Source organism: Heloderma suspectum, chromosome 1, assembly GCF_057233095.1.
Source record: "Heloderma suspectum isolate Gila_16-S chromosome 1, 16-S_ref, whole genome shotgun sequence".
Lineage (NCBI taxonomy): Eukaryota > Metazoa > Chordata > Lepidosauria > Squamata > Helodermatidae > Heloderma > Heloderma suspectum.
In genome coordinates, this window is record NC_139458.1 from 73448130 (window position 1) to 73470747 (window position 22618).

The 22618-nt window shown below is 41.1% G+C and overlaps 1 protein-coding gene across 8 annotated transcripts in view; it reads right to left on the bottom strand.

The window, feature by feature from the left end:
- Positions 1–22618, bottom strand: part of UBR1 (ubiquitin protein ligase E3 component n-recognin 1) — a 112894-nt gene that overhangs the window by 79091 nt on the left and 11185 nt on the right. For 6 of the 8 annotated variants that reach the window (XR_014789637.1, XM_084847611.1, XM_084847621.1 and 3 more), the window contains 11 exons: positions 22168–22424; positions 18750–18828; positions 17617–17727; positions 13707–13837; positions 11066–11207; positions 6456–6518; positions 6056–6179; positions 4350–4457; positions 2554–2642; positions 1401–1499; positions 523–680 (listed from right to left, as the gene is read on the bottom strand). Coding sequence is in view for 7 of the 8 variants with exons in the window: in XM_084847611.1 (XP_084703737.1) it covers positions 523–680; positions 1401–1499; positions 2554–2642; positions 4350–4457; positions 6056–6179; positions 6456–6518; positions 11066–11207; positions 13707–13837; positions 17617–17727; positions 18750–18828; positions 22168–22424 (1361 nt within the window). In the remaining variant the exon portion in view is untranslated. The remainder of the gene's footprint in view (positions 1–522; positions 681–1400; positions 1500–2553; positions 2643–4349; positions 4458–6055; positions 6180–6455; positions 6519–11065; positions 11208–13706; positions 13838–17616; positions 17728–18749; positions 18829–22167; positions 22425–22618) is intronic. The other 2 variants (XM_084847648.1, XM_084847629.1) reach the window with 1 other exon arrangement.

Below are 22618 nucleotides of genomic sequence, written 5' to 3' on the forward strand. Positions count from 1 at the left end.
GTATAGGGAGAACTGAAACATGATGCAGGACATAGATGTCTTTCTTCATAGGCATTGAACAGTTGCAACATACAAGAATGGACTATGATTTGATGGTGGTAGTGGCAGTGACACAAATTATGCTTCCCCGTTGCTATTCCCCTGCCCCAATAATTGGTTCAAGAATGAGTTAAGCTAATTGCTGACCATGGTTTTAAAGCAGCTAAAAACTGCTATACACAGCTTAGTGGGTTAGGTTAATCAATGCACGCTTTGATTAGATAAATTTGCCTGATGTTGTAGTTGTACATCCATAATATGATTCAAATGCAGTATTTTGTAACGTGTACCCCACCCAGTCATACAGTTATCTCTAACGTGTAATGAGATGTATTAAATAATTTATTATTTCTATCGTATACCACCCTGGAATCTCATGTGACAAAGGGCAGTATAGAAATGTTTTAAATAAACAAACAGGAAAGAAACAAAGATGTTTGCCTGCTGAATCACTTGATATTCTCCATAAATGGGAACACTTACTTGAGATCAACTATGACTGCATATATTCTGCCAAGTTTCTCTTGGTTGTAACCCTGGAAGTTGAACTTGCCATTTTTATCCAAATATTTTGGCAGCTCTTCAAGTAGTGTCTCCGTTATGACAGTGATTACATTTTGCTCTTCAATGAGATGGCGGGCCTGAGAAGAAGAAGACATTTAAACAATAACAATCTTAATGCCTGCAAAAGCAGCCAGATCACCTTGTTTATTTTATTCTCATTTTTTTCAAAAAAGTTGATAACGTCAGGTTATTTAACATAAGCCAGGCAAATGCATAGCTTTTGACAACATATTTCAAGCCTTCTCTGCATATTTCTTATTTCCACTGTATGCTGCCAGACCAAATCAGGTAGGACTACAAATATATATTGGATGGGATCCAGAATCTGCCTCCTGCAGATGGAAGGACTCCTTTCATCCACAAGAGACTTCTGATTCCGTGGAGGAAGAAAGGCAGTGTGTGTGTGTGTGTGTGTGTGTGTGTGGACAGTAAACAATCTTTGCTGCTTTCCCCCTCCTTTTGCAGTCCCCTATCCCCCCTTGCCCCAAGCTGCATGGGCGGGCTGGGAGACCATCCAGTTCAGTGGGAGAGGTGACACTGGGGCATGTAGGAGGAGGAGGGAATTGGAAAAGATTGCATCCCCCTGCTTTCCACTGGTGGGAGCATTTTAAGCAGAACTCTGCTCAGGGAATGCCCCTGCTGCTGAAAATAAAGCTAGATCTAGCCCACTGTATCTGAGCAGAATTCAAGCAGCTTTTTCTTTGGGAAATTTCTTACAATGTTTAAGTCACCTACAGATTTTGCAATTAAAACAATACAAAATATTTTTATATACTTGGTTGACTGGCTATACTTACAAGCGTAGGAACAGTGAACATTTGAACTGAAAGTGCTGTCACAGAAAACTGCTTATCATGATCATCAGTGATATAGTCTCTCTGTAGTGATTTGTAATGCTGTGAAGACAAGAAACAAAGAAAAGGTAACTGACTGACTGGTAAATGAGACCAGAAGCATCATGAAGAGGGGATGTGTGCAATCCCCACCTCCCCCAAGAACATAGCCTATTTCACCAGACAACTCAACGGTGGCAGATGGCCTGCTTTTTCTTAGCTTGGGACAAAGAAGGACCCAATTTCCTAACAGACCATTGGGGAAGGCAAGATAAAAATTATGAGTTAGGTTGGAAGTATGGCTCCAAAACTTGAGATAGGGAAAAATTACTCCAATCAGCTACACTTTTAGAGTCTCGGAGGGAGCAACCCTATTGGGATAGGTGGCCACCTCCGAACTCGGAGGCGACCGCCTATCCAATGCAGGGCAGGAGAAGCACGGAGGGAATCATCCCCTCTGTGCTTCAGCTGCCCTGCATTTGTGCCTAGACAGCCAATTTTGGCTGTCTAACCACAGGAAGGCAGAGTGGGGGAAGCAGCTGCCAGTTGACACATTGGATGTACCGTACCGGCATTACTGCCTTCCCCTCCCCGGAATACCCCATGGAACGCCCCGTTTTTGCCGCTCTGCACTCCTCTTCCGAGCACAGAGTTGTTTCGAGCTGCCTGCGAGGCAGTGTGTGGGGGGGGAAGGTCAATTCCCGGAAACCGACATATCCTATGGCCGTCTAGCCACTGAGTAGCAGCCATAGGATTGCTCCCTTAAAGCCTTAACAGCTAAAGAACCTAAGAAGGTTAATGACATAATTAAAAGATTAAGGATGAGGGAAAGTTTGAAGGCAAACTTGAACAATGAGATAAAAAAATTAAGTAACTGAGAGAACACATACACTAGGTCAGGGAAGAACACCCGTGATTCGCGTGTCTAATCTGGTCTGGCGGGGTCCCCAATCCAGCCTGCAGAACTTCTCTGAGTCACCCCACCCCTTTACTTTATATCTGATTTGATATTATCTGCAGATAAATGGTTGAGAGGGCATTTCACTGATAATTTTTAAAAACACTGAAAAAAAGTCTTGCTACTCTAAGATGAAAGACAATATGAGAAACAAATTACCTTGACAAATTCCATAGAAAAAAACTTTTTGTATTCCATTTCCATGAAAAAACTGTTGAGGATTAATTCATGGAAGATCTTCCTTGCTCCTGGAAAAATTTGACAGTTAAAGTTTTCACCCACAAAATTCCCTCCTTTGTTTTACAAGGACAAATCAAAAGGAAAAAAGCAGATAGATAGCAAATCATAATTTTTTTTATCCTAAGTTAACAATGGACATTTTACAAAATCCAATGTTTACACTAATAATGAAAGAAGTAATTAAGAGGAAGCATCAAAACTGCTACAAATGCACAAGTATGGTCCACCTTGGTGAGCAATCCTTGGCTGAAAGGCAGGATATTGATTCTTTATTTATGTTTGGAATTTTTATCTAACCAACAACTGTTCTCTGGAAGGATTATAAATAGTTAAAAGAATAAAATATAATACAAATGGTTAAAAGAATATAATACAATACGGTACAATTTAAAAAATGAAGCAGCTGCCAATTTTTATTTATTATTTATTTATTAAATTTCTATACCATCAAGTTGATATGTAGACATTAATTATCACTCATCTTAACATGAATGACATCCAGGGTAGGCTTAATGTACCATGGCTGATACTGTAACTTTGTTGAATGAATTATTGGATTGTGTGGGGATGGGTAGGGAGGAAGACATAAAATGGGGATGTAGAGCAAGGCACTCATTAATGAAAGCAGTACAGGACTCCTAGATTTATGTTTTTGCCACAAATGGTAAAAACAAACCAAAACTCTTGTATTTCTTTCATTTATCTGCCCCTGTTCCTCCCCACTTCGCTCTTTGCCACTCTTTCCCATCTATAAGAATTTAACAAGAACTTGTCCTGCTGAATCAGAATTCAGTATTCTGCTTCTCACAATGGCCACAGATACCTCCAAGAAGCCCAAAGTAGTCCTTGAAGGCAATAGCCCTGTTCCACTGTTGCTCTGCAGCAACTGACATTCAGTGCATACCGTCTCTGAATCTAGAGGTTCCACAGTGTCATCATGGTTAATAGACCTCTTTATTCAACAAAAGATTTATACAATGACCAACAGTGCAGTTTTGGCATTAAGACTACCCAGGGCGCCACGCTAATGCAGCAATACAGACTAGTGCGCCTATACCAGCAAGGTCAAGCACCACCATTGTGCAGTTATTGTAACGATCAGAATTGGACTGAAAGGTGGTGTGGCAAGAGAATGACTTATTCATCTGTTCAAAGCTTTAAGACCACCACAAAGATTTTGTGAAGGTTCTCCCACAGTCTACCATGGAAATATGCCATTCAATAACTTTGCAGTGATATGGACACTGGAATTCCTCTTAAGTTAATACCGTAGCAATAAATAGACCCAGTAACAGACATTTTTCACCCCAGACCAAGGGTGCAGGTGTCAGCTGGGAGGTCAGGGGCCGTACATGCACGCGCGCGCGCACACACACACACACACACTCTTTCTACCCCTACCCCCCATCTCAGCATGCAGGGATGGGAAGGTTTAAACCTCCCCTTACTGCCCACTGAGAGCTAGGGATCACTGGGTATGTGTGAGATGAAAGCTTCTCCCATACCTCAGCAACCACCACCAAGATTGTTGTTTTTCTGCTCCTACTAGTAGCAGGAAAACAGTGACTTCATAAGCCAGAAAACAGCGGGTTTTCCCTGTAGCCCATCTTACAAGCTGTGCTGCAGGGTAGGGTCCTGCCAGCTTTGGAGGCTGCACAGGGAGTGGGCAAGGGCCGCAGGTTGTGTACCCCTTAACTATCATTGATTCAACATACCTTTATGAAGTTTTGCATCTGAAAGCAACAATGTGCTTATAAGACAAGGCTTCCCTGAGTCAGTTTCTTCTTTTAGACATATTTGACAGAAGATCTGACGAAAGTCACCTGACAGAAGCACATAATTTGAAGGGATGTGTTACTGAGTGGGCCACTTAAATGGTGCATTTTTTTGATAAAAGATTTTAGCCAATAAATCCTCAGATGTAAGAGAAGTATTTCTCTGCTGCACGTATTTCCTTACATACTCAATAAGTGATCTGTCCTCACCACTTCCATGTTTTTAAACATTTACCTTTGCAGTGACAATCAATGGTAAAGAGCAGACATTTCCTTTGGAATGAAGTCACAAGAGTACCAGAACAAATGTTGCCTTCTATATTTGAAGTGATATTTTGAACCAGCTTTGAACAAACAATACCAAGGTTAGCATATATCAAGTTCAAGGGGGCAAGCTATGTAATACATTATTCACACTTTTTTTAAAAAGTGCTTAAATTGACCACATATTTTGAAGAAAAATCAACTGTAGGGCCTTAATCCAGAACATGATCCTGATCCAAATAAGGGCTCAAATTTAAATACGACGCACATGCATACACACACACACAGCTGCTGGTTCACCCAAATGTTCTGTTTGCTATAAACAGCACCTATAGGAATAAAGAGCAACTGAGGAGAGGAGTGACTTTCAGGAGGAAACTGACACGGAGCTCCAATCTGGATTGAAAGGCTGTTCTGGATCGGCGCCCAACAGCTATTTTAACATCAAAATAAAAATGTCCAGTTAAAGCATGCTTTTAAAAAACTGAATAATGTAACACGAAGTTAGGCTTAGATCGGAATGGGGAACATCTGACCTGCAGGTCTAACCCATCTGGCCTGAGAGATTTAGGCTCCCACTCTGGGCCCCACGCCCTCCCCAAGCCCCACCCCCTGGAGGCTACTGGGGCCTTGGGAAGGAGGCAGGGAATCCCCCAAATTAGCATGCTGCTCATCTTCCCAGTTGGGATGGAGTAGGGCATTAAGTGCTTTCCTCATGTCACAACTTCCCCGCACTGGGAAGATGCGGTGCAGGGAAAGTGTCCCCAGCTGAGGAGGTGGCTGGAACATTCCAGACACTGCCTCGGTTGGAGTGGGCTTGCCTGTGCTGCGCCTTCTCCCGCTGGGGAGAATGCAGCATTGCCACACCCACTGGCATCATATAGCTCCCCACCCATGGTATGTTCCCCATCCCTGGCCTACATGCTTTTGGTAGTGTTCATACTCCTGCCCCCTTACACCACCATACTGAATCAAATTATGCTAACAGTTCCCACTTCAGCAATTGTCTCCATAGTCCATACCATTCTGTCTAGTAAGTTTTAAGTCATCTGGGTAGGGATCATATTCTTACAGTACCTAGCCCACTGTGAACATGAAATATATGTTACGTAGTGATGATGGACTGAACTGATACTGCACAGAGAGCCCTGAAACTGCTCCAGCCAGCTTGACTTTCCTTCCATTGCTTGCTTGGCTAGTCTATTAAAAACGGATACTAAGGATATACCCTCTTGCCTTTATTTATTTAAGGTATTTTTATCTTGTATTTCACCCCAGAGATGAAAAAAGAGAAGTATTGATCCAGATATAATAAATATTACCAAGAAAAGATGCAAAGGGTCATGTGTCAATGTTTTGGCATCTGTTTATGGTACACTTACCTGAATAGCTCATAAGTTTGTTTAACCAGGAACCAAGACGCAAAGCAAATTTCTGGTGAGCCATAATATCAGCATGAAGTACCTTCACACTGAGGGGACCTTGAGAAACGTTATTTGAATGTTTCTGGAAGATAAAATGTCAACATTTGAATGAGATTAAACAGTTCTTTGATCTTCACAGTGCCTTTCCTGTTATATTCTCTACTATCTCATTTTTGCTTCAAAACAAATCCAAGACAACTTGAACACCTAGAATTTAAGTATGTTGATCAAATGTGACAAAAGGTGTAGGATAGGAAAAAACTGAAAGTATCAAGAATATTTTCAAGTATGAGCATCTTTATAAAGTAACAGAACAGTTATTCAGTATTACCTCTATGTCTTTTAAACATTAAGTTACCTTAATGTCTTCTTTTGCTTCCTGACAAACAACATATGACCCTGTCTTAACAGCCTTCCGCCCCTGTATAATTAAAAAAAAAAAGAGAGAGATGACATACTTAGGTCAGGTGTGCTGGAATAAGCAGCAGGCATTAGTTAAAACCTACAATACAGAGGGGAAAATAACTGGTTGAACAACCACTAAATAGTTAATGCATGTAGGGAGATGGGGCACTGGTTTTGTTTTCACTTTTGCCTACTTTACTTTGCCTGATTTAGTTGTAACAAGAAGATGCCTATTAATATTAACTAATATTATTATGGAGACTGCAAAAAACTGTTTCTATCCAAATGTACAAACTATGAGTATTCCAATAGTTTCTAACTGGGACCCACTTCTCTTCAATTGCAACCAAAGGCCATATACCTGAAGCGAGTGACTGCCCCAGGAGGTCCTGCAGTTATTTGAACTGCACTCTCCTAATTTTGTCAAAACTCTCCACCATGACCTGTCCGTCTTGGGTGGCCCTGCACAGCATAGCTTATGGCTTCACTGAGTTACGCAAGCCCCTTCGCCACAACAAGGCAGTGATCAAAATGTGACAAAATGTGGTCCACTGGAGAAGGAAATGGCAACCCACTCCAGTATTCTTGCAAAGAAAACCCCATGGAAGGTATCACAAGGCTAAAAGAGATGACGCCGGAAGGTGTCCAATATACTACTGGGGAAGAGCAGAGGGTATTTCCAAGTAGCGCCAGAAAGAGTGAAGCGGCTGGGCCAAAGCCGAAAGGACACTCAGCTGCGGATGTGTCTGGTGGTGAAAAGAAAATCCAATGCTGTAAAGAACAATATTGTTTAGGAACCTGGAACGTAAGGTCAATGAATCAAGGTAAGCTGGAGGTGGTCAAACATGAGATGGCAAGATTGAACATCGACATCTTGGGAATCAGCGAACTAAAATGGACAGGCATGGGCGAATTTAATTCAGGTGACCATCATATCTACTACTGTGGGCAAGAATCCCTTAGAAGAAATGGAGTAGCACTCATAGTCAACAAAAGGGTGGGAAAAGCAGTACTGGGATCAATCTTTACAATCTTAAAAACGATAGAATCATCTCAGTACGAATCCAAGGCAAACCATTCAACATCACAGTAATTCAAGTCTATGCCCCAACCACTGAGGCCGAAGAAGCTGAGGTTGATCGGTTCTATGAAGACCTACAACACCTTCTAGAACTAACACCAAAAAGAAGATGTCCTCTTCATCATAGGGGTTTGGAATGCTAAAGTAGGAAGTCAAGAAATCACCGGGATAACAGGCAGGCATGGCCTTGGTGTACAAAATGAAGCAGGACAAAAGCTAATAGAGTTTTGCCAAGAGAACACGCTGATCATAGCAAACACTCTTTTCCAACAGCACAAGAGGCGACTCTACACATGGACATCACCAAATGGTCAATATCGAAATCAGATTGATTATGTCCTTTGCAGCCAAAGATGGAGAAGCTCTATACAGTCAGTAAAAACAAGACCTGGAGCTGACTGTGGCTCAGATCATGAGCTGCTTCTTGCAAAATTTTGGCTTAAATTGAAAAACGTAGGGAAAACCACTAAACCATTCCGGTATGACCTAAATCATATCCCTTATGAATATACAGTGGAGGTGAGGAATAGATTTCAGGGATTAGACCTGATAGACAGAGTGCCTGAGGAACTATGGACGGAGGTCCGTAACATTGTTCAGGAGGCAGCAACGAAATCCATCCCAAAGAAAAAGAAGTGCAAGAAAGCCAAGAGGCTGTCTGATGAGGCTTTACAAGTAGCTGACGAAAGAAGGGAAGCAAAAAGCAAGGGAGAAAGGGGAAGATATATCCAACGGAATGCAGAGTTCCAGAGAATTGCAAGGAGAGACAAGAAGGCCTTCTTAAATGAACAATGCAAAGAAATCAAGGAAAACAACAGAATGGGAAAGACTAGAGATCTTTTCAAGAAAATCGGAGATCTCAAGGGAACGTTTTGTGCAAAGACTGGCATGATAAAGGACAAAGAAGGCAGGGACCTAACAGAAGCAGATGAGATTAAGAAGAGGTGGAAAGAATACACAGAAGAACTATACAGGAAAGATCTGAATGTCCCTGATAGCCATGATAGTGCGCTCACTGAACTTGAGCCGGACATCCTCGAGAGTGAAGTCAAGTGGGCCTTAGGAAGCATTAGTAACAACAAAGCTAGCGGAGATGACAGTATTCCAGCTGAGCTATTTAAAATCCTAAAAGATGATGCTGTTAAAGTGCTGCATTCAATATGCCAACAAATTTGGAACACTCAACAATGGCCGCAAGACTGGAAAAGGTCAGTTTACATTCCAATTCCAAAGAAGGGCAACGCCAAAGAGTGTTCAAACTACCGCACAATTGCGCTCATTTCACATGCCAGCAAGGTGATGCTCAAAATCCTACAAGCTAGGCTTCAGCAGTATGCGAACCGAGAACTACAGGAAGTACAAGCGGAGGTTTCGAAGAGGCAGAGAAACTAGAGATCAAATCGCCAACGTTCGCTGGATCATGGAGAAAGCAAGAGAATTCCAGAAAAACGTCTATTTCTGCTTCACTGACTACTCTAAAGCCTTTGATTGTGTGGATCACAACAAACTGTGGCAAATTCTTAAAGTGATGGGAATACCAGACCACCTTACCTGTCTCCTGAGAAACCTGTACGAGGGTCAAGAAGCAACAGTAAGAATCAGACATGGAACAACCGACTGGTTCAAAATTGGGAAAGGAGTACGACAAGGCTGCATATTGTCACCCTGATTATTTCACTTATATGCAGAGTACATCATGAGAAACGCCGGGTTGGATGAATCACAGGTTGGAATTAAGATTGCTGGGAGAATTATCAACAACCTCCGATATGCAGACGATACCACCCTAATGGCAAAAAGCGAAGAGGATCTAAAGAGCCTCTTGTTGAGGGTGAAAGAGGAGAGTGCAACAGCTGGTTTGAAACTCAACATTAAAAAAACTAAGATCATGGCATCTGGCCCCATCACTTCCTGGCATATAGAAGGGGAAGAAACGGAAGCAGTGACAGATTTTACTTTCCTGGGCTCCAAGATCACTGCAGATGGTGACTGCAGCCATGAAATTAAAAGACGCTTGCTCCTTGGGAGGAAAGCTATGGCAAACCTAGACAGCATAGTAAGAAGCAGAGACATCACCTTGCTGACAAAGGTCTGTCTAATCAAAGCTATGGTTTTCCCAGTAGTAATGTATGGCTGTGAGAGCTGGACTATAAGGAAGGCTGAGCGCCGAAGAATTGATGCTTTCGAACTGTGGTGCTGGAGAAGACTCTTACGAGTCCCCTGGACTGCAAGGAGGTCAAATCAGTCAATCCTAAAGGAAATCAACCCTGAGTGCTCATTGGAAGGACACATACTGAAGCTGAAGCTCAAATATTTTGGCCACCTAATGTGAAGAGAAAACTCTCTGGAAAAGACCCTGTTGCTGGGAAAGACTGAAGGCAAAAGGAGAAGGGGACAGCAGAGAATGAGATGGCTAGATAGTATCACCGATGCAATGAATATGAACTTGAGCACACTCCGGGAGAGAGCGCAGGACAGGAAGGCCTGGCGTGCTATGGTCCATGAGGTCACGAAGAGTCGGACACGACTGAACGACTGAACAACAACAACTCCTAATTTTAGAGTAAATTCTTTTTTAAAGTGACAATTTTGAGGATGCATTTTGAAGTTCCTTCATGTTCCATCCTCTGGATGGAAGGTCCAGATTTAAAAGACATATTAGCACTAATTTCAGTTGGTCACTATCCTACTTATTGATTTTTACTGCTAGAAAGAAAACCATCATGGTTTCATCCTGAAATTCAAAATGACCTTCCAAGTTGATACAAAGGGGGAGAAAAGCCTATGTTTAAAGAGGTACATCAACTCTGGTACAGGAACGGGAAATTCGTAGTATGGAGCCTGCATGGCCAGCACGTTAGCCCTACTAATTCATCTGCAACTAAGCCTTCAGTAGAGTAATCTATCAATTAATTGATTGAGTAACTGATTGATTACATTTATATCCCACCTTTCTTCCAGTGTGGAACTCAAGGTGGCTACATGTGGTACTCACGTGGTTTACAGTCATTTTACACAATTCATGGCTTCTGTGACTTGAAAGTCCATCACTGTGAAAACTGTTAGTCTAGTTTACCACAAGAATTCCCATATTGGGGAATTTCCACATTGCCCAAATCTACAGATCTTTTATCAGAAGTCTCTGCAGACAAAGAAAAGATCTATCTATCTATCTATCTATCTATCTATCTATCTATCTATCTATCTCAATATATATATATCATGCTATTACTTCAGGATATGGGATCATAGTAATGAGTACCACAAGCAACACTGCAGGAATTTCATGCCAAGCGAGATCATGTAGGAGAGAGGACAATGCAACCATCCTCTACGCAGTGCTATATGTGAGCTTGTGGAAAGTGGTGATGTCCCGTTTGATTCTCCTTTTCCACGCAGATCAAACTATATTCAGCAACAGTACACGTCTATATCAAATGGAATATGACATAGTTAGAGCAGAAATCAGAGAGGTTACTAACCTCTTTATCTATAGCAGCAGTATATAGCCGGGCCTCTACAAGTTCACAGCCAAGAGTTCTTTGTAGACTGTAGATAACATGATCATAAGAATGATGCTCATCATTGAAAAGGACACAGTAGTACTTCTCTGACTTCTCTCTACTGGGAAGAAACCAAATCACTAGTGACCAAAGAGAAAACTAAAATAAACTCTAATGTAAGCATTGGCAACAGAACTAGTACAAGCTAAAAAATAAAAGTAGAGAAAGGTAACCAAACTGGAGGAATTCATCATCAAAATAGGCTTCACAAAATACAAATGTTCTCATTTAAATTAGAAAAGCCCTTGATCAAGATACTTATAATTTAAATGGAACATTTAAGCTGCCTTGAGTGCCACTTTTGGTAGAAAGGCAGAGCAAGAGTCAAATAAATAAACCAGTAAACAAACATTAGAGCTCACCATAAACATTTCTTCTTGTTTGACGTGTGGATTTGGTCTCCTCCTACTGCTCACATCACAGGAATCAAGTCACCTAAGTCTTTCTACTATGCTTTCCCCCTGTTGGCCCCTCCTCAGTTCTATTTCATGGACAAGCTTGTAACAGAAAGAGACTGATGTGATTAATAGGTATAGAAGAAGAAATAGGGAGTTGGGAGCAGTGACCTGGCTGTGTGGTCCTGGCCCTTAACTTAGTGGATATGTTACTGTAGGTAGCCACCTGTTCTTGAAGCGGGTGATATTGGATGCCTCTGCATGCCAAACAAGAAGGAATCTTCACAATGAGTACCAATGTCCTATTCTCCTGTTTGCCATGGAAGGCATCCAGCGGGAGATAACTACAATAGCTGTGTAGCATCCTGGGAGAGTTAGGTGGCTGCCTTAGGAAGGAAGGAGAATGCACTGCTGCACCCACCTCCTAAAGGTGACCTTAGCAGACGAGTGGGTGTCAATGCTGCAATGCTTCATGGAAATGCTTGCCCATGACCATGTGGGCTCTCAGCATATCTCTACCATGGGTATGTTATGGACAGTGCTGCTGATGGAGCGGCTGCTCTGGTGGAATGAGCTGTTATGTTTAATGGCTAAGTGTAGTTAGGCACTGAGAATCATGAACCAAGGAAATACAGGCTTTTAACCCTTACCCTAGCATGAATTCAGACACTTGCTTCCCCACTGAGATGGAGTGGAAAGATATAAAAAGGCTGTCTGTCCAAATGTTCCTATTCACTGCATGTAAATCTTAAGAGCCCTTCTAATATTTAGCATCTGCTCTGAGCAAAGGAACAAACTGAGGAAGGGCAAACGGGGGGAGAGGACAGGAGAAAGATTTAAGTCAAATAATTTCTGCCTTCCAAGCAGTACCAGTAGACATAACTCACATTGGACAAATCCCATACCAAACATGAGAATGGTATTAACACAGTCTGAGTGTTTTTATCAGCATCTAATTGTGAAGCATGGCAGAATTTAGAAACATTAGTGTTTCATCTATAAAGCTGCATTTGAAGTTTTGTCAATGGCCCTAGAACCCATGTCCAGACCTGGGGATAACCTAGTTATGGGATCAGGGAACTGCACCACCACAAATGTTTCATCCTCAGCCCAGCAGCCCTTCACTTTTCTGCCCTACCTCCACCTACTCCTTCTCATTGCTGTTTTCAGATACAGGCTTCCCCCCAGTCTGACACTTTTCTTCCATTTAGGAGGATGAAATGTAAACATGCTATCCCCCCTCCTTCTTAATATACCAAAAACTGCAACTCTGTGATGTCTGCAATGAACACCAGTTGGTAGCAACAGCTGGTGCTTAGAGCAATTATTCTACATGTCCCATGGGCAAACTGACCGTGCAGTAATTTAAAGTATAGGCATGTCTCCTTTTACTCAAAGTGGAAGTTGGTCCTGAATTCTCCACTTTCTCCTTTTAAATCTCAATACATCTTTTTCTAAGAAAGCTTGTTTTCTACACAGTTTTTTAAACCAGGCAGAACTAGACAATATGTTGGCAACTGCATGATCCCAACTCCTCATTTGCCATCCTAACAGGAATGCATACCAGGGCACTTAACACATCCTTCAAATTCTCTCCTGCAAATGCTGACCAGAAGTCATTTCTCCCCTGACTGGGTTCACTTCCTGTCTGGAAGCACAGCTGGGGGGGGGGGGGTAGAAAGACTGGAGAGTGCAAGCATTTCCAGGACAGACTCAGTAGATGGGTGAAGGGTGAAGTACCCCTGGCCTGTTTCTCACTTGCTGATACAGCCCCTTCCCTACATTAGCATTATAAGGGCAATAAAAGGTTGGAAACCCCAGATTTGGGGCAGTAAGTAGTCAGTCTGAGAATTTTCAGCACCATGTCCTGACAGTCACACAAACAATCCTTTACTTCCAAGGCAGAATTGTTAAAACATATGAGGGTAGAAGTATCGTTAACTTGCAGACCTACAACTGTAGGATACTGGTAATTCTGTAGAGTACTCATCTCCCACCCATGAACTTGTTCTGGCTTTCCTTGCTAAGGAATTCAATTATTTTGTTAAATCCTGATGAAAAGCTGCAAAATGTTCATAGTTTTATTTTCTATGATTTTACCACCAATATGTTTGAGAGAGAGGCAAAAAAATAAAAATAGGCACCAACTCTAATACATTACTTACCTAGTCATAAGCTCTGGAGGCAGCTCCTTCTCTTCTTCCCAAACAGTCATATCTACAATATATTTTATCACTGATGGGAAGATTTTTCTTGCTTGTGCTATTAGCTCTTCATTCAACTGGCATTCCAAGTTCTACAGAAAGCAATAAAAGTATACTAACATGAATGAGTATACATATTATAGATATTGAAATAAACATTAGCAATGTTACAATATTTTCATAACTCATTTAAAAAGGAAATACCTTGTAATATTAATTTATTCAATAGAAAGTGCATGAATTTTTTTTTTCCTTCCCCAAAAAAGATATATGTAAGAATAAACTATCAGTCTCCCTGCCTGAGCTTGCTCAAGCCATCTTAGATGTGGTGCTGGAAAAACTCCTAGAAGGTCTCCACAGCACTCTTGAGATAAAAAAAAAAAACATTTTGGTCAACCTCCACATAAGTATCTATTATTTGATTCAATTGTTGTACTAACAATGTCATGAAAAACTTTGCATCCTCGTTAAGGAGTAAGATTGGGCAATTAGAACTCACATAACTCGGATCTTTGTTAGGTTTTGGTAGCATCACAATTCAGGCTTCTTGCCATGTGGTCAGAATGATTCCTTTTGAAAGAAGTTTATTAAATACTCCAGCCAATGGTTGAGCAAGGCTGTTCTAACATTTTTTGCAGAATTCAAGCATGAAGCCATCCCATCCTGGGGTCCTGTTATTTTTAAGTGTTTGAACCACCTGTACAATCTCAAAGGTTGTTATTAGTTTACCCAGATAGGCTGCATATTCTTTTGACAGAACCTGATGCATATGAGCTTTTTTTAAAAAACTGAATGATTTCTGGATCTGGGTTCTTTAATGTATAGAGATTGGAGTAATAATCTGCAAACACTTCAGAGATAATTCCAGGCTCAGTTTCCATGCCTTTCAATTGCTCTTACCATCCTCATATTGAGCTTCCTTTCTAAATACCTAGATAATAGCCTACTCACTTTTCCTCCCTGTTTATAGTAGCTTTATTTCAAGTATAAGTGTCCTTACCCCAATTTGTGCCTTTCCCCTTGAAGTTGTCTGTTTTTTGCTGCCTGTTATTTTGTGCGTTGACTCTAAATATTTTAGCCTTAACAAAATTTGTGCCCTGTCCTTTTCATGCTCTTTCTTTATATGGGAAGCTATGCTAATACATTCCCCCCTTAAAACTGATTTAAATGCATAACTTCTTGGGAAACCCCACAACTGTCATTGTTTTTAAATACACTACTATTTAAGTTACTAGATCACTGAAAAACCAATTTGCTCAGCAACAATGACGTCTCTGTTCTCCAGTCTCTGATCTTTGACTTTTGCCATCTGAGTGTCAAGGTCGGAACTGAGCCCATAGAGCCCCAAAGCAGCTCTGATTCTGAGGAAGAGCTACAACCCGTGGGAGAGGAGCCCGCTCGTCTCTCAGGGGCACAGCTGCAGGGAGAGCCCCCCCCAGTTCGCATTCCTGAGATAGTGACCCTGGCAGCAAAAGAGCAGTTGTTGCTAGACGCAAGGTGCCAGTGCAGAGAGAGGTGCTCAGCCCGCTTGGCACTACGGGTACGGTTGCATCCCTATGTCCCACGGGTAAGGGCAGGAGCTTCCCCTCCTAGCCCATAAGTTTCAGAGCTTTTCCCGCCCTTCTCCAAACGAGGACCAACTGTGTACATGGAGCTTAGGTTACTCTGCTATGGTACAGTTCCTTGCTTAGTTGCCGGCAATTAGCATCTGAAAGTGTCATTAGGTTATAAAGGAATAAAAACTTGGAAAGAATCCCTTTTGTCTGCATCTTGTTTTGGCCACTGGAGGGGACTTTAAGAGGCAGCTAGGGCGCTCCTGACACTGAGGTTTTTCTTATTATTGAGCAACTTGATTGCGGTACTGCCAATTTCAGATCTGTCAGCTAAGGTGACTAGGGAGGCAGTAGCTAATATTAAGTCAGTGCATGAATGCGTACTGTAGACCACTGAATAGAAAATGTAATTTCTTGCCCCTGAGTATATCATACTATATATCCCTCACATTATGCCTCTGAAGAAATTGGCTCAGCTATGACTCTATGGGAGTTACCTGTTTAGATCTTGTCGACTTGGATCTCTATAAAGTCACATACACCACACTTTTAGTGTCCCCTCCAATTAACTGAGGGTCCTCCTCTGCAAAAGCTTATCAAACTTCTCTTCCAAGGTGACTTTTTGTCCTATGTTTGGGGCATATATTGAGGCCATGGTCAGAGATGAATCTGCCATCATTCCTTTCACACACAAAAATGTCCCCCTTTGATCCAATTCTGTAACTGAAGGGGAAGTTATTAGACAGCAAAATAGCCACTTATCATGCCATTGATCAGGGATGGGAACAGTGGATCTATAGATGTTTTGGTCTTCAACTCCCAGCATTCCTGACCATTGGTCAGGCTGGCAGGGGCTTCTGGGAGTTGAAGTCCAAAACATCTGGAAATCTACCTTCTGCCCACTCTGCCTTAGATGATCCCTGGAGCCATATATTGGGGGGCGAGCCATTTCGTTTTTTAAAGTAACCTTTCCTTAAGCTTTAACATGTTGCTTGGAGTAAGACAACATCCAGCTGCTACTTTAAAAGAGCCTTTGCCAATCTCCCTCTCTTTTCAATCCCTTGAAATTTAGTGTCAAGATTTTCTACCTTGTCATTTGAGGCATCAAGACCTTGCTGTATCTGTCCACTCTGGGATTTGTGACCTGATACTAGGAAGGCATTTTTGTCTTTTCAGCAAAACATTAAGGCAGAGACAGTAGGGCTCTGACTTTACACAACCAAGAAAAATAATTGAACAAGATCAACCTCTTTCCTCGTTCATTCCCTTATTACTGCAATAAACACAGATCATGCTTCAAGCCATTTGCAGATTCACAGCATGGACCATAACCTGGTGGCCTGAGAAAACAGTATGGAGGGAAAGCGTGGGCTTACCTCTCACCACCTTGGGAATACTTCTCCAAGTCAATATCTTGCTGCTTATACCTATCATTTTGTAAGGAGTCATTAGATATTTTCAGAACAGAAACACTTGCTGAGGTAACACTAGCATTCTCACTGTTTCAGCTTAGTGGGGAAAAGTTGTCCAAGTGAGGAAGCGAGTTATTCTTAGATCTCCCTAGTCATGGTGGAATCTTAATCAAACTTATAGTTAGTGCTAAAATGATTTTCTGGTGATAACGTTAATTTTTAAAAATCAAAATACTATTTGAAACAAAGCGCTATAACACATAATGCTAAAATGCTCATTTTAAAAATAAAGGAAAAAACATTTTCCGGTCACTGTCATTTTAGCAATGTGTTTTTTTCCTAATTAATCCTTCCAATCTATAGTTTCAATCCAAAACAAATGTTAAATACTTGTATATTGATATTTCATGGGCAATCAAACTTAAATGAATAAGCGCTTAGTACTACATACATAGGTGTGTGTTCTTTTTTTTAAAGGATCACTTGGAACTCAAATGACTGCTCAGACTAGTTGGACCTTTTCTTTCCCCACCCATAGCAGCTATGTCACACTCACTGGTGTACACAGAACATAGGACATATAGAAAAGCACAATATCCCCAATCTTATACTTTTCGATTTTAACCTAAACGTTTAAGAAAGGTGAATGTAAAAATAACGTTTAGATGCATATATTGGAACCAGAACATCTGCTTGAATGTCTTCGTAATATCACTGCAATATTTGTGTAATAACTTATGTAATACTTGTACAAAAGCCATTCTAAGCACTTAATTCCTGGTGAAACAAGTTTTAGGATTGCAATACACTGCTGAAGATTATGATGAACCAAGAAGTGGTTCCAAATCAGTAGAGTGGAGTGAAGTTTTGCACTATTTGTTTTTACATTTATTACAGGTACTTTACCTGTCCTGACCTGCCTGCTGTGCCAGACTCATGGTTTGTACATAGTGGTCCAGTCTTCCATGCCTCCATATCCCCACAGTCACAAAATCCTCCTCCACTGGAAGTGTGCATCTGAAACAATTAAAACCATCAGATACAACATCACACCTAATGGCCCTTTTTGGTTATAATGCTAAACTATGATTTAGCATTATATGTAGCAGCAGCAAGCCACAGGCTTGTGTGCTACCCCTTCCCCTCTCTTCCTCTGGCATGGCTGCAAGGAGGGGATCAGAAGCTGTAAAAATACAAAATAATTCTTCCTCTCCTTCTCCATCCTTGAGAGCCTGAGAGCAAATTTGTGAATCCATTTTTTTATTCTGCCTAGTAAATAATCAGTTGTAGCCATGTATATTTAGTTTTAGTTCATTAAGTGCTCCACCACTAGTAATAAATTAGTATTTTAGTCATGTTCCATACTTTGGATGCTTGAGCAACGGGTTCAACACATAGGAAGAAAGTGCATGAAGTAAGGCCAATACATACGTGACAAAATAATTATTTCCTCAGCTTCTATATGCACACAGCAGTTCTTACTTGCATTATATAAAAAACATTATTAGCTAACTGCATATACAGCATAAACTTCTCACTAATTCCAGCAACTGGAAACAGTTTGTTTCTTTAACAGTTAGGTTTCTTACTAACATAACAGTTTCATAACTGAACAATCTGCATTGCCACATGAACGCCTAATGCTTTGAGAGCACTCACTGGAGCACCAGCAACAAGGCATAGGGTTATTATTAATTTATTTGACTTGTACACTGCCTTTCTACCAAAACTGGCACTCAAGGTGGCATTATAAAGGAATAAACAGATCTCTTGTATAAAATGCAGCAGATTTGATACCAGTCTCTCTGTAGAATCAAATACGTCACACAGAATAGAAAAAAAAGATTTTGACATTTTAGAATGCTGTAGCCATTCTATACTTGAATTTGTATCTTTACTTTTTAAAACAGCTTCCTAAGTGAAAACTTCTATTTCAAGAAATCAGTAATTCCTGAGTAAAATAAATCATTTACTATATATAACCTTATTTGCTAGCATACCACAGCAACAATATTACTTTGAAGCACATATATTCTTACCTTGTAACGATGTTTTTTGTGAATGCTGTTCTGGAAACAATCCACGCAAAGTACACAAGTTGGATCAATAGCACATTCTCTGCAACAAAAATAAGAAATTAGTCCTATGGTATAAACACTCACTCCTTCAAAACTCCACAAAGCTCCCATATTCCAGCAGTGTTACTAGCAAATATTTCATTTGGCATTACAGTGGTCATATTCTCAACTAATGATAAGCCGGAATTGCTGGCCTACTCTGGTTTACTGTGAATGAGCAGTATGCTGGCACATGTAGCTTACTTGCTCCCACTTCACTCCTCCCTTGGCATGAGCAGTAAATCTAGGGATGTACAAAAAATTCATTTCAGTTAATTTTTCATCAGTATTTACCCAGTTCGCACCTTCTGAACTGAACATGGACTCGGACGTAATCTGTGGCTGAAATCTGTACATTGCTGAGCTTGCAATATGATTCATAAACCCAAACAATTATGTTTGACAGCATGCATACATTTGAAAAATGTACATAAGAATGTACATGGTTTTAAAAATCCGGACAAATACACTTTAATCAATGGGAGAAGAATGCATACATTTCAAAGTTGCCCACAATTGATGTGTACATTTGGAAAAATACACAAGAAAATACACATGGATTTTCATGTGAAAAGAAAAAAAAAAAAACAAAGCTCACAATCTAATACAGATTCGAGTTGGAACAAGCCTTGAGATGGAATTTGGAAAATTTTATCGAGCTCAATTTTTGCTTACTTGTACATCCCAAAGTAAAACAAACCAGAAATGGGAAGCCTGAATGACATCAAAACCCAGGCATGGCCATCATGCAAACCTCCCCATTTCTGGTTTGCCTTACCTCTTAGCATGAAGGGAGGTGCAAATGAGTGGTGTGTACTAGCATGCTGCAAGCACAAGCCAACAATTCTGCCTTACTGTGTGTGAACATAGGCACTCTATTAATTTTCATTTAGTCAGTCATAAAGTATTCCCATGACCCAGTCACCATTAATATTTTGAGCCTCAGTATTAGGCTCATCAATTAAAAATACTATTCAGAAATGTTTCGGTATAGTTCCTCTACACTGGCCTGGCACAGACAACCAGGTTTAGATTACTAGGAATGAGCCTCAGTGAGCCTCATACAGTGCCTCCCTTCTCTACTTTGACACACAATAGAGGGAGAAGCAAAGCTTATGGTTTCGAACAAACCACCATTCAGCATTACATACAAATACAGGGAACTTTTATTTGTTCTAACCAAAATTAGTTAACAGCCCAAGATATCAGATCACAGTTTGATTGATGGTTGGTTTGTTTTAACTAACTTTGGTTAGGACAAAACAGTTCCCCAAGTTCAAACAAGGAACTGCAGTTTCTTCAAATGTAAAAGCAGAAGCTTTCAGTACAGCTAGTGCCCACTAAGACTGGTAGGACAGACAGCAGGTCACCAGAGGCAAAGCCAACCCATTTCACATAGAGACACACTGAGCATCCAGCAAGCCATACTCCAGAAAGAAGAACTGTGACAAATTAAGCACAGGATGATGAAAATGATATTATTACATTAATATTAATTATATTATTGTTATTGTCATCCTCAGGCCAACACAGAAACCAAATCTACACCATCCAGCAAGCCATACCCCAGAAAGAAGAAACTGGGCACATGAAATTATAAACCATGCTGGCAAAGGCCAGGATAATAAAATTTAATAATAATAACAACAACAACAACAACAACAACAACAACAACAATAATAATAATTGCAGAATCAGAATTGATCACAAGCAACCAAAACAGATTTCTAAAAAGAAAAGAAAAAAAAAACCCAGTGCCACCCACAGCATCCAGAAGCAGTTTAATGAAGAAAAATACCAGTGCAAGAGTCCAAGTGCCCAGAACCCACAAGCAGTTGTTTTTAATGAAACCAAACAGATAAAGGAGAGAAAAACCTTGCCCAAGCAATCTTAAAAGATAGGAGGCAAAAATGCAAAGGGGGGGAAACAGACAGATTACAGTACCCTTTAAAACCAAAGCATCACCAAAAAAATAGGAAGTGAATGTACCTACCTTTTATATCTGGATTTATAAAATGAACTCCCAGGGGAGCCTTTGCCTGCTGATTATTCCCCCCCCACACACACACACACGCACAAACACGCACTTTAAAAAAAGAAAGAAAAAAAGAAATACTGAATCCTCTGGACTGGACTAAAAAATACAATCCAAATTTGTTTTTTCCCTTCGGAGCACCCATTGCTGCTCTGCTCATCAGTTCCAAAATGAGCTCTGTGCTCTCCAAAGGAGGAAATGATCACCAATTTCCTACTCCACTGAGCATGCCAAGAAATAAATATTTTTTAAAATCCTGTGTTGGCTGAGGGCCTCTAGTTTTCTGCCCATTTCATCCTCTACTTCAGAGGACCTGATGCCTGGAAGGGGGGGGGGGCATTTATGGCCATATATGGCAGCTAAGCAGGTCGGCATTCATAAACACTCTGCCTGCCTGGTACCAGCTGCTGCTTCATACCCCTTTGCTACTCCAGCACAAGCACTACCCAACTGCACAGAGGAGAGCCATCCAGAGTGTCTATCAGTCATTTCCGACCCCTAAGAGCTCTCCCTGACCTGTGCCTGCACAGCAAGGCTCCTCTAAGCTCTCCACTGTGCAGGCTCCAGTCAGGGCTCCAGTCTTAGCGCTCAGAAATGACTGATAAGGCATTCTGGCAGTCACCGCACAGCAGGAACACAGAGGAAACAGCAGCAAAGGGTTTTTAAAAATTCCAAAGGGGTGGGTGTTTGAACAGCTGGGGGGGCAGAAGCAGGGCTCTGGACGCGCCCCCCCCCATATTATAGGACCACACCTGGAAGCCTTCTCTCTCCTTTTGTGCATAGGACAGAGGAAAGTAGGATCATGCGAGCCAAAGGCCCATCATGGCTCATTCTCACTCATCAAAACCATGGTTTAGATGATTGTCTGAACTGAGTCACCTATGGACAGTCATTACAAACAAAACAATTAAATACTTTTTTGATGGAAGTTTATAGCCTTTTACAATTGTTTGTCCTTTTACTTCGAGGTGAAAGCAGATTCCCTCTTCCTCTATCACTACTACCTCTTTCACTAGAACAGCCTTCCCCAATCTGATACCCGCCAGATGTGCTGGACTACAACCCCCGACACTTAATTCCCATAGCTGGCTGGGGGATTATGGGAGTTGCAGTCCAACACATCTGGAGGGCACCAGGCTGGGAAAGGCTGCACTAGACCCTTATGTGACTATTACCTTACTACAGCTCTCAGAAAATTCAAACACATTTCAGAAACACATGAAGCACCAAAACTATTTTGAAAAGTGCATATTGGTGTGTCACATCACGGAAAACATGTTCAAGGATAAGAGTATCACTATTCACCTGCAGGAATATGTTGTCTCCCCACCTTTGAAGACTTTCCCACAGAGTTGAGGGGTGCTACTTTGCCTTAGCTTCTCCAGGCAGATATCTGGATCTTCCCCAAACAGATGCCACTCCAGTGGGTAAAGTATGGTCATCTGAGTTATTTCTTCCTCCTTCTCTGGCAAGGGATCCATTTCATCAAAATATATGTCTGGAACAACTTTTGCCAAATGTTGAAGAAAGGCAGTATGGAAGTCAAGCTTCTCGTCCCACCACTGCAAGAAATGGAAGAGTATAAGACAGATATTAAAACAAAAGGGAAACCCAAAAACTCAGCACCACCATTTTGCAGACCAGAAAATGTTATATATGCGAAACTAAAACATCTGTTTTGGAGTTATACAATTTTGGAATCAAGTCCATTAGGGTAGGCATTATAGCAACAACTGAAATAATGCAGTTGTATCAT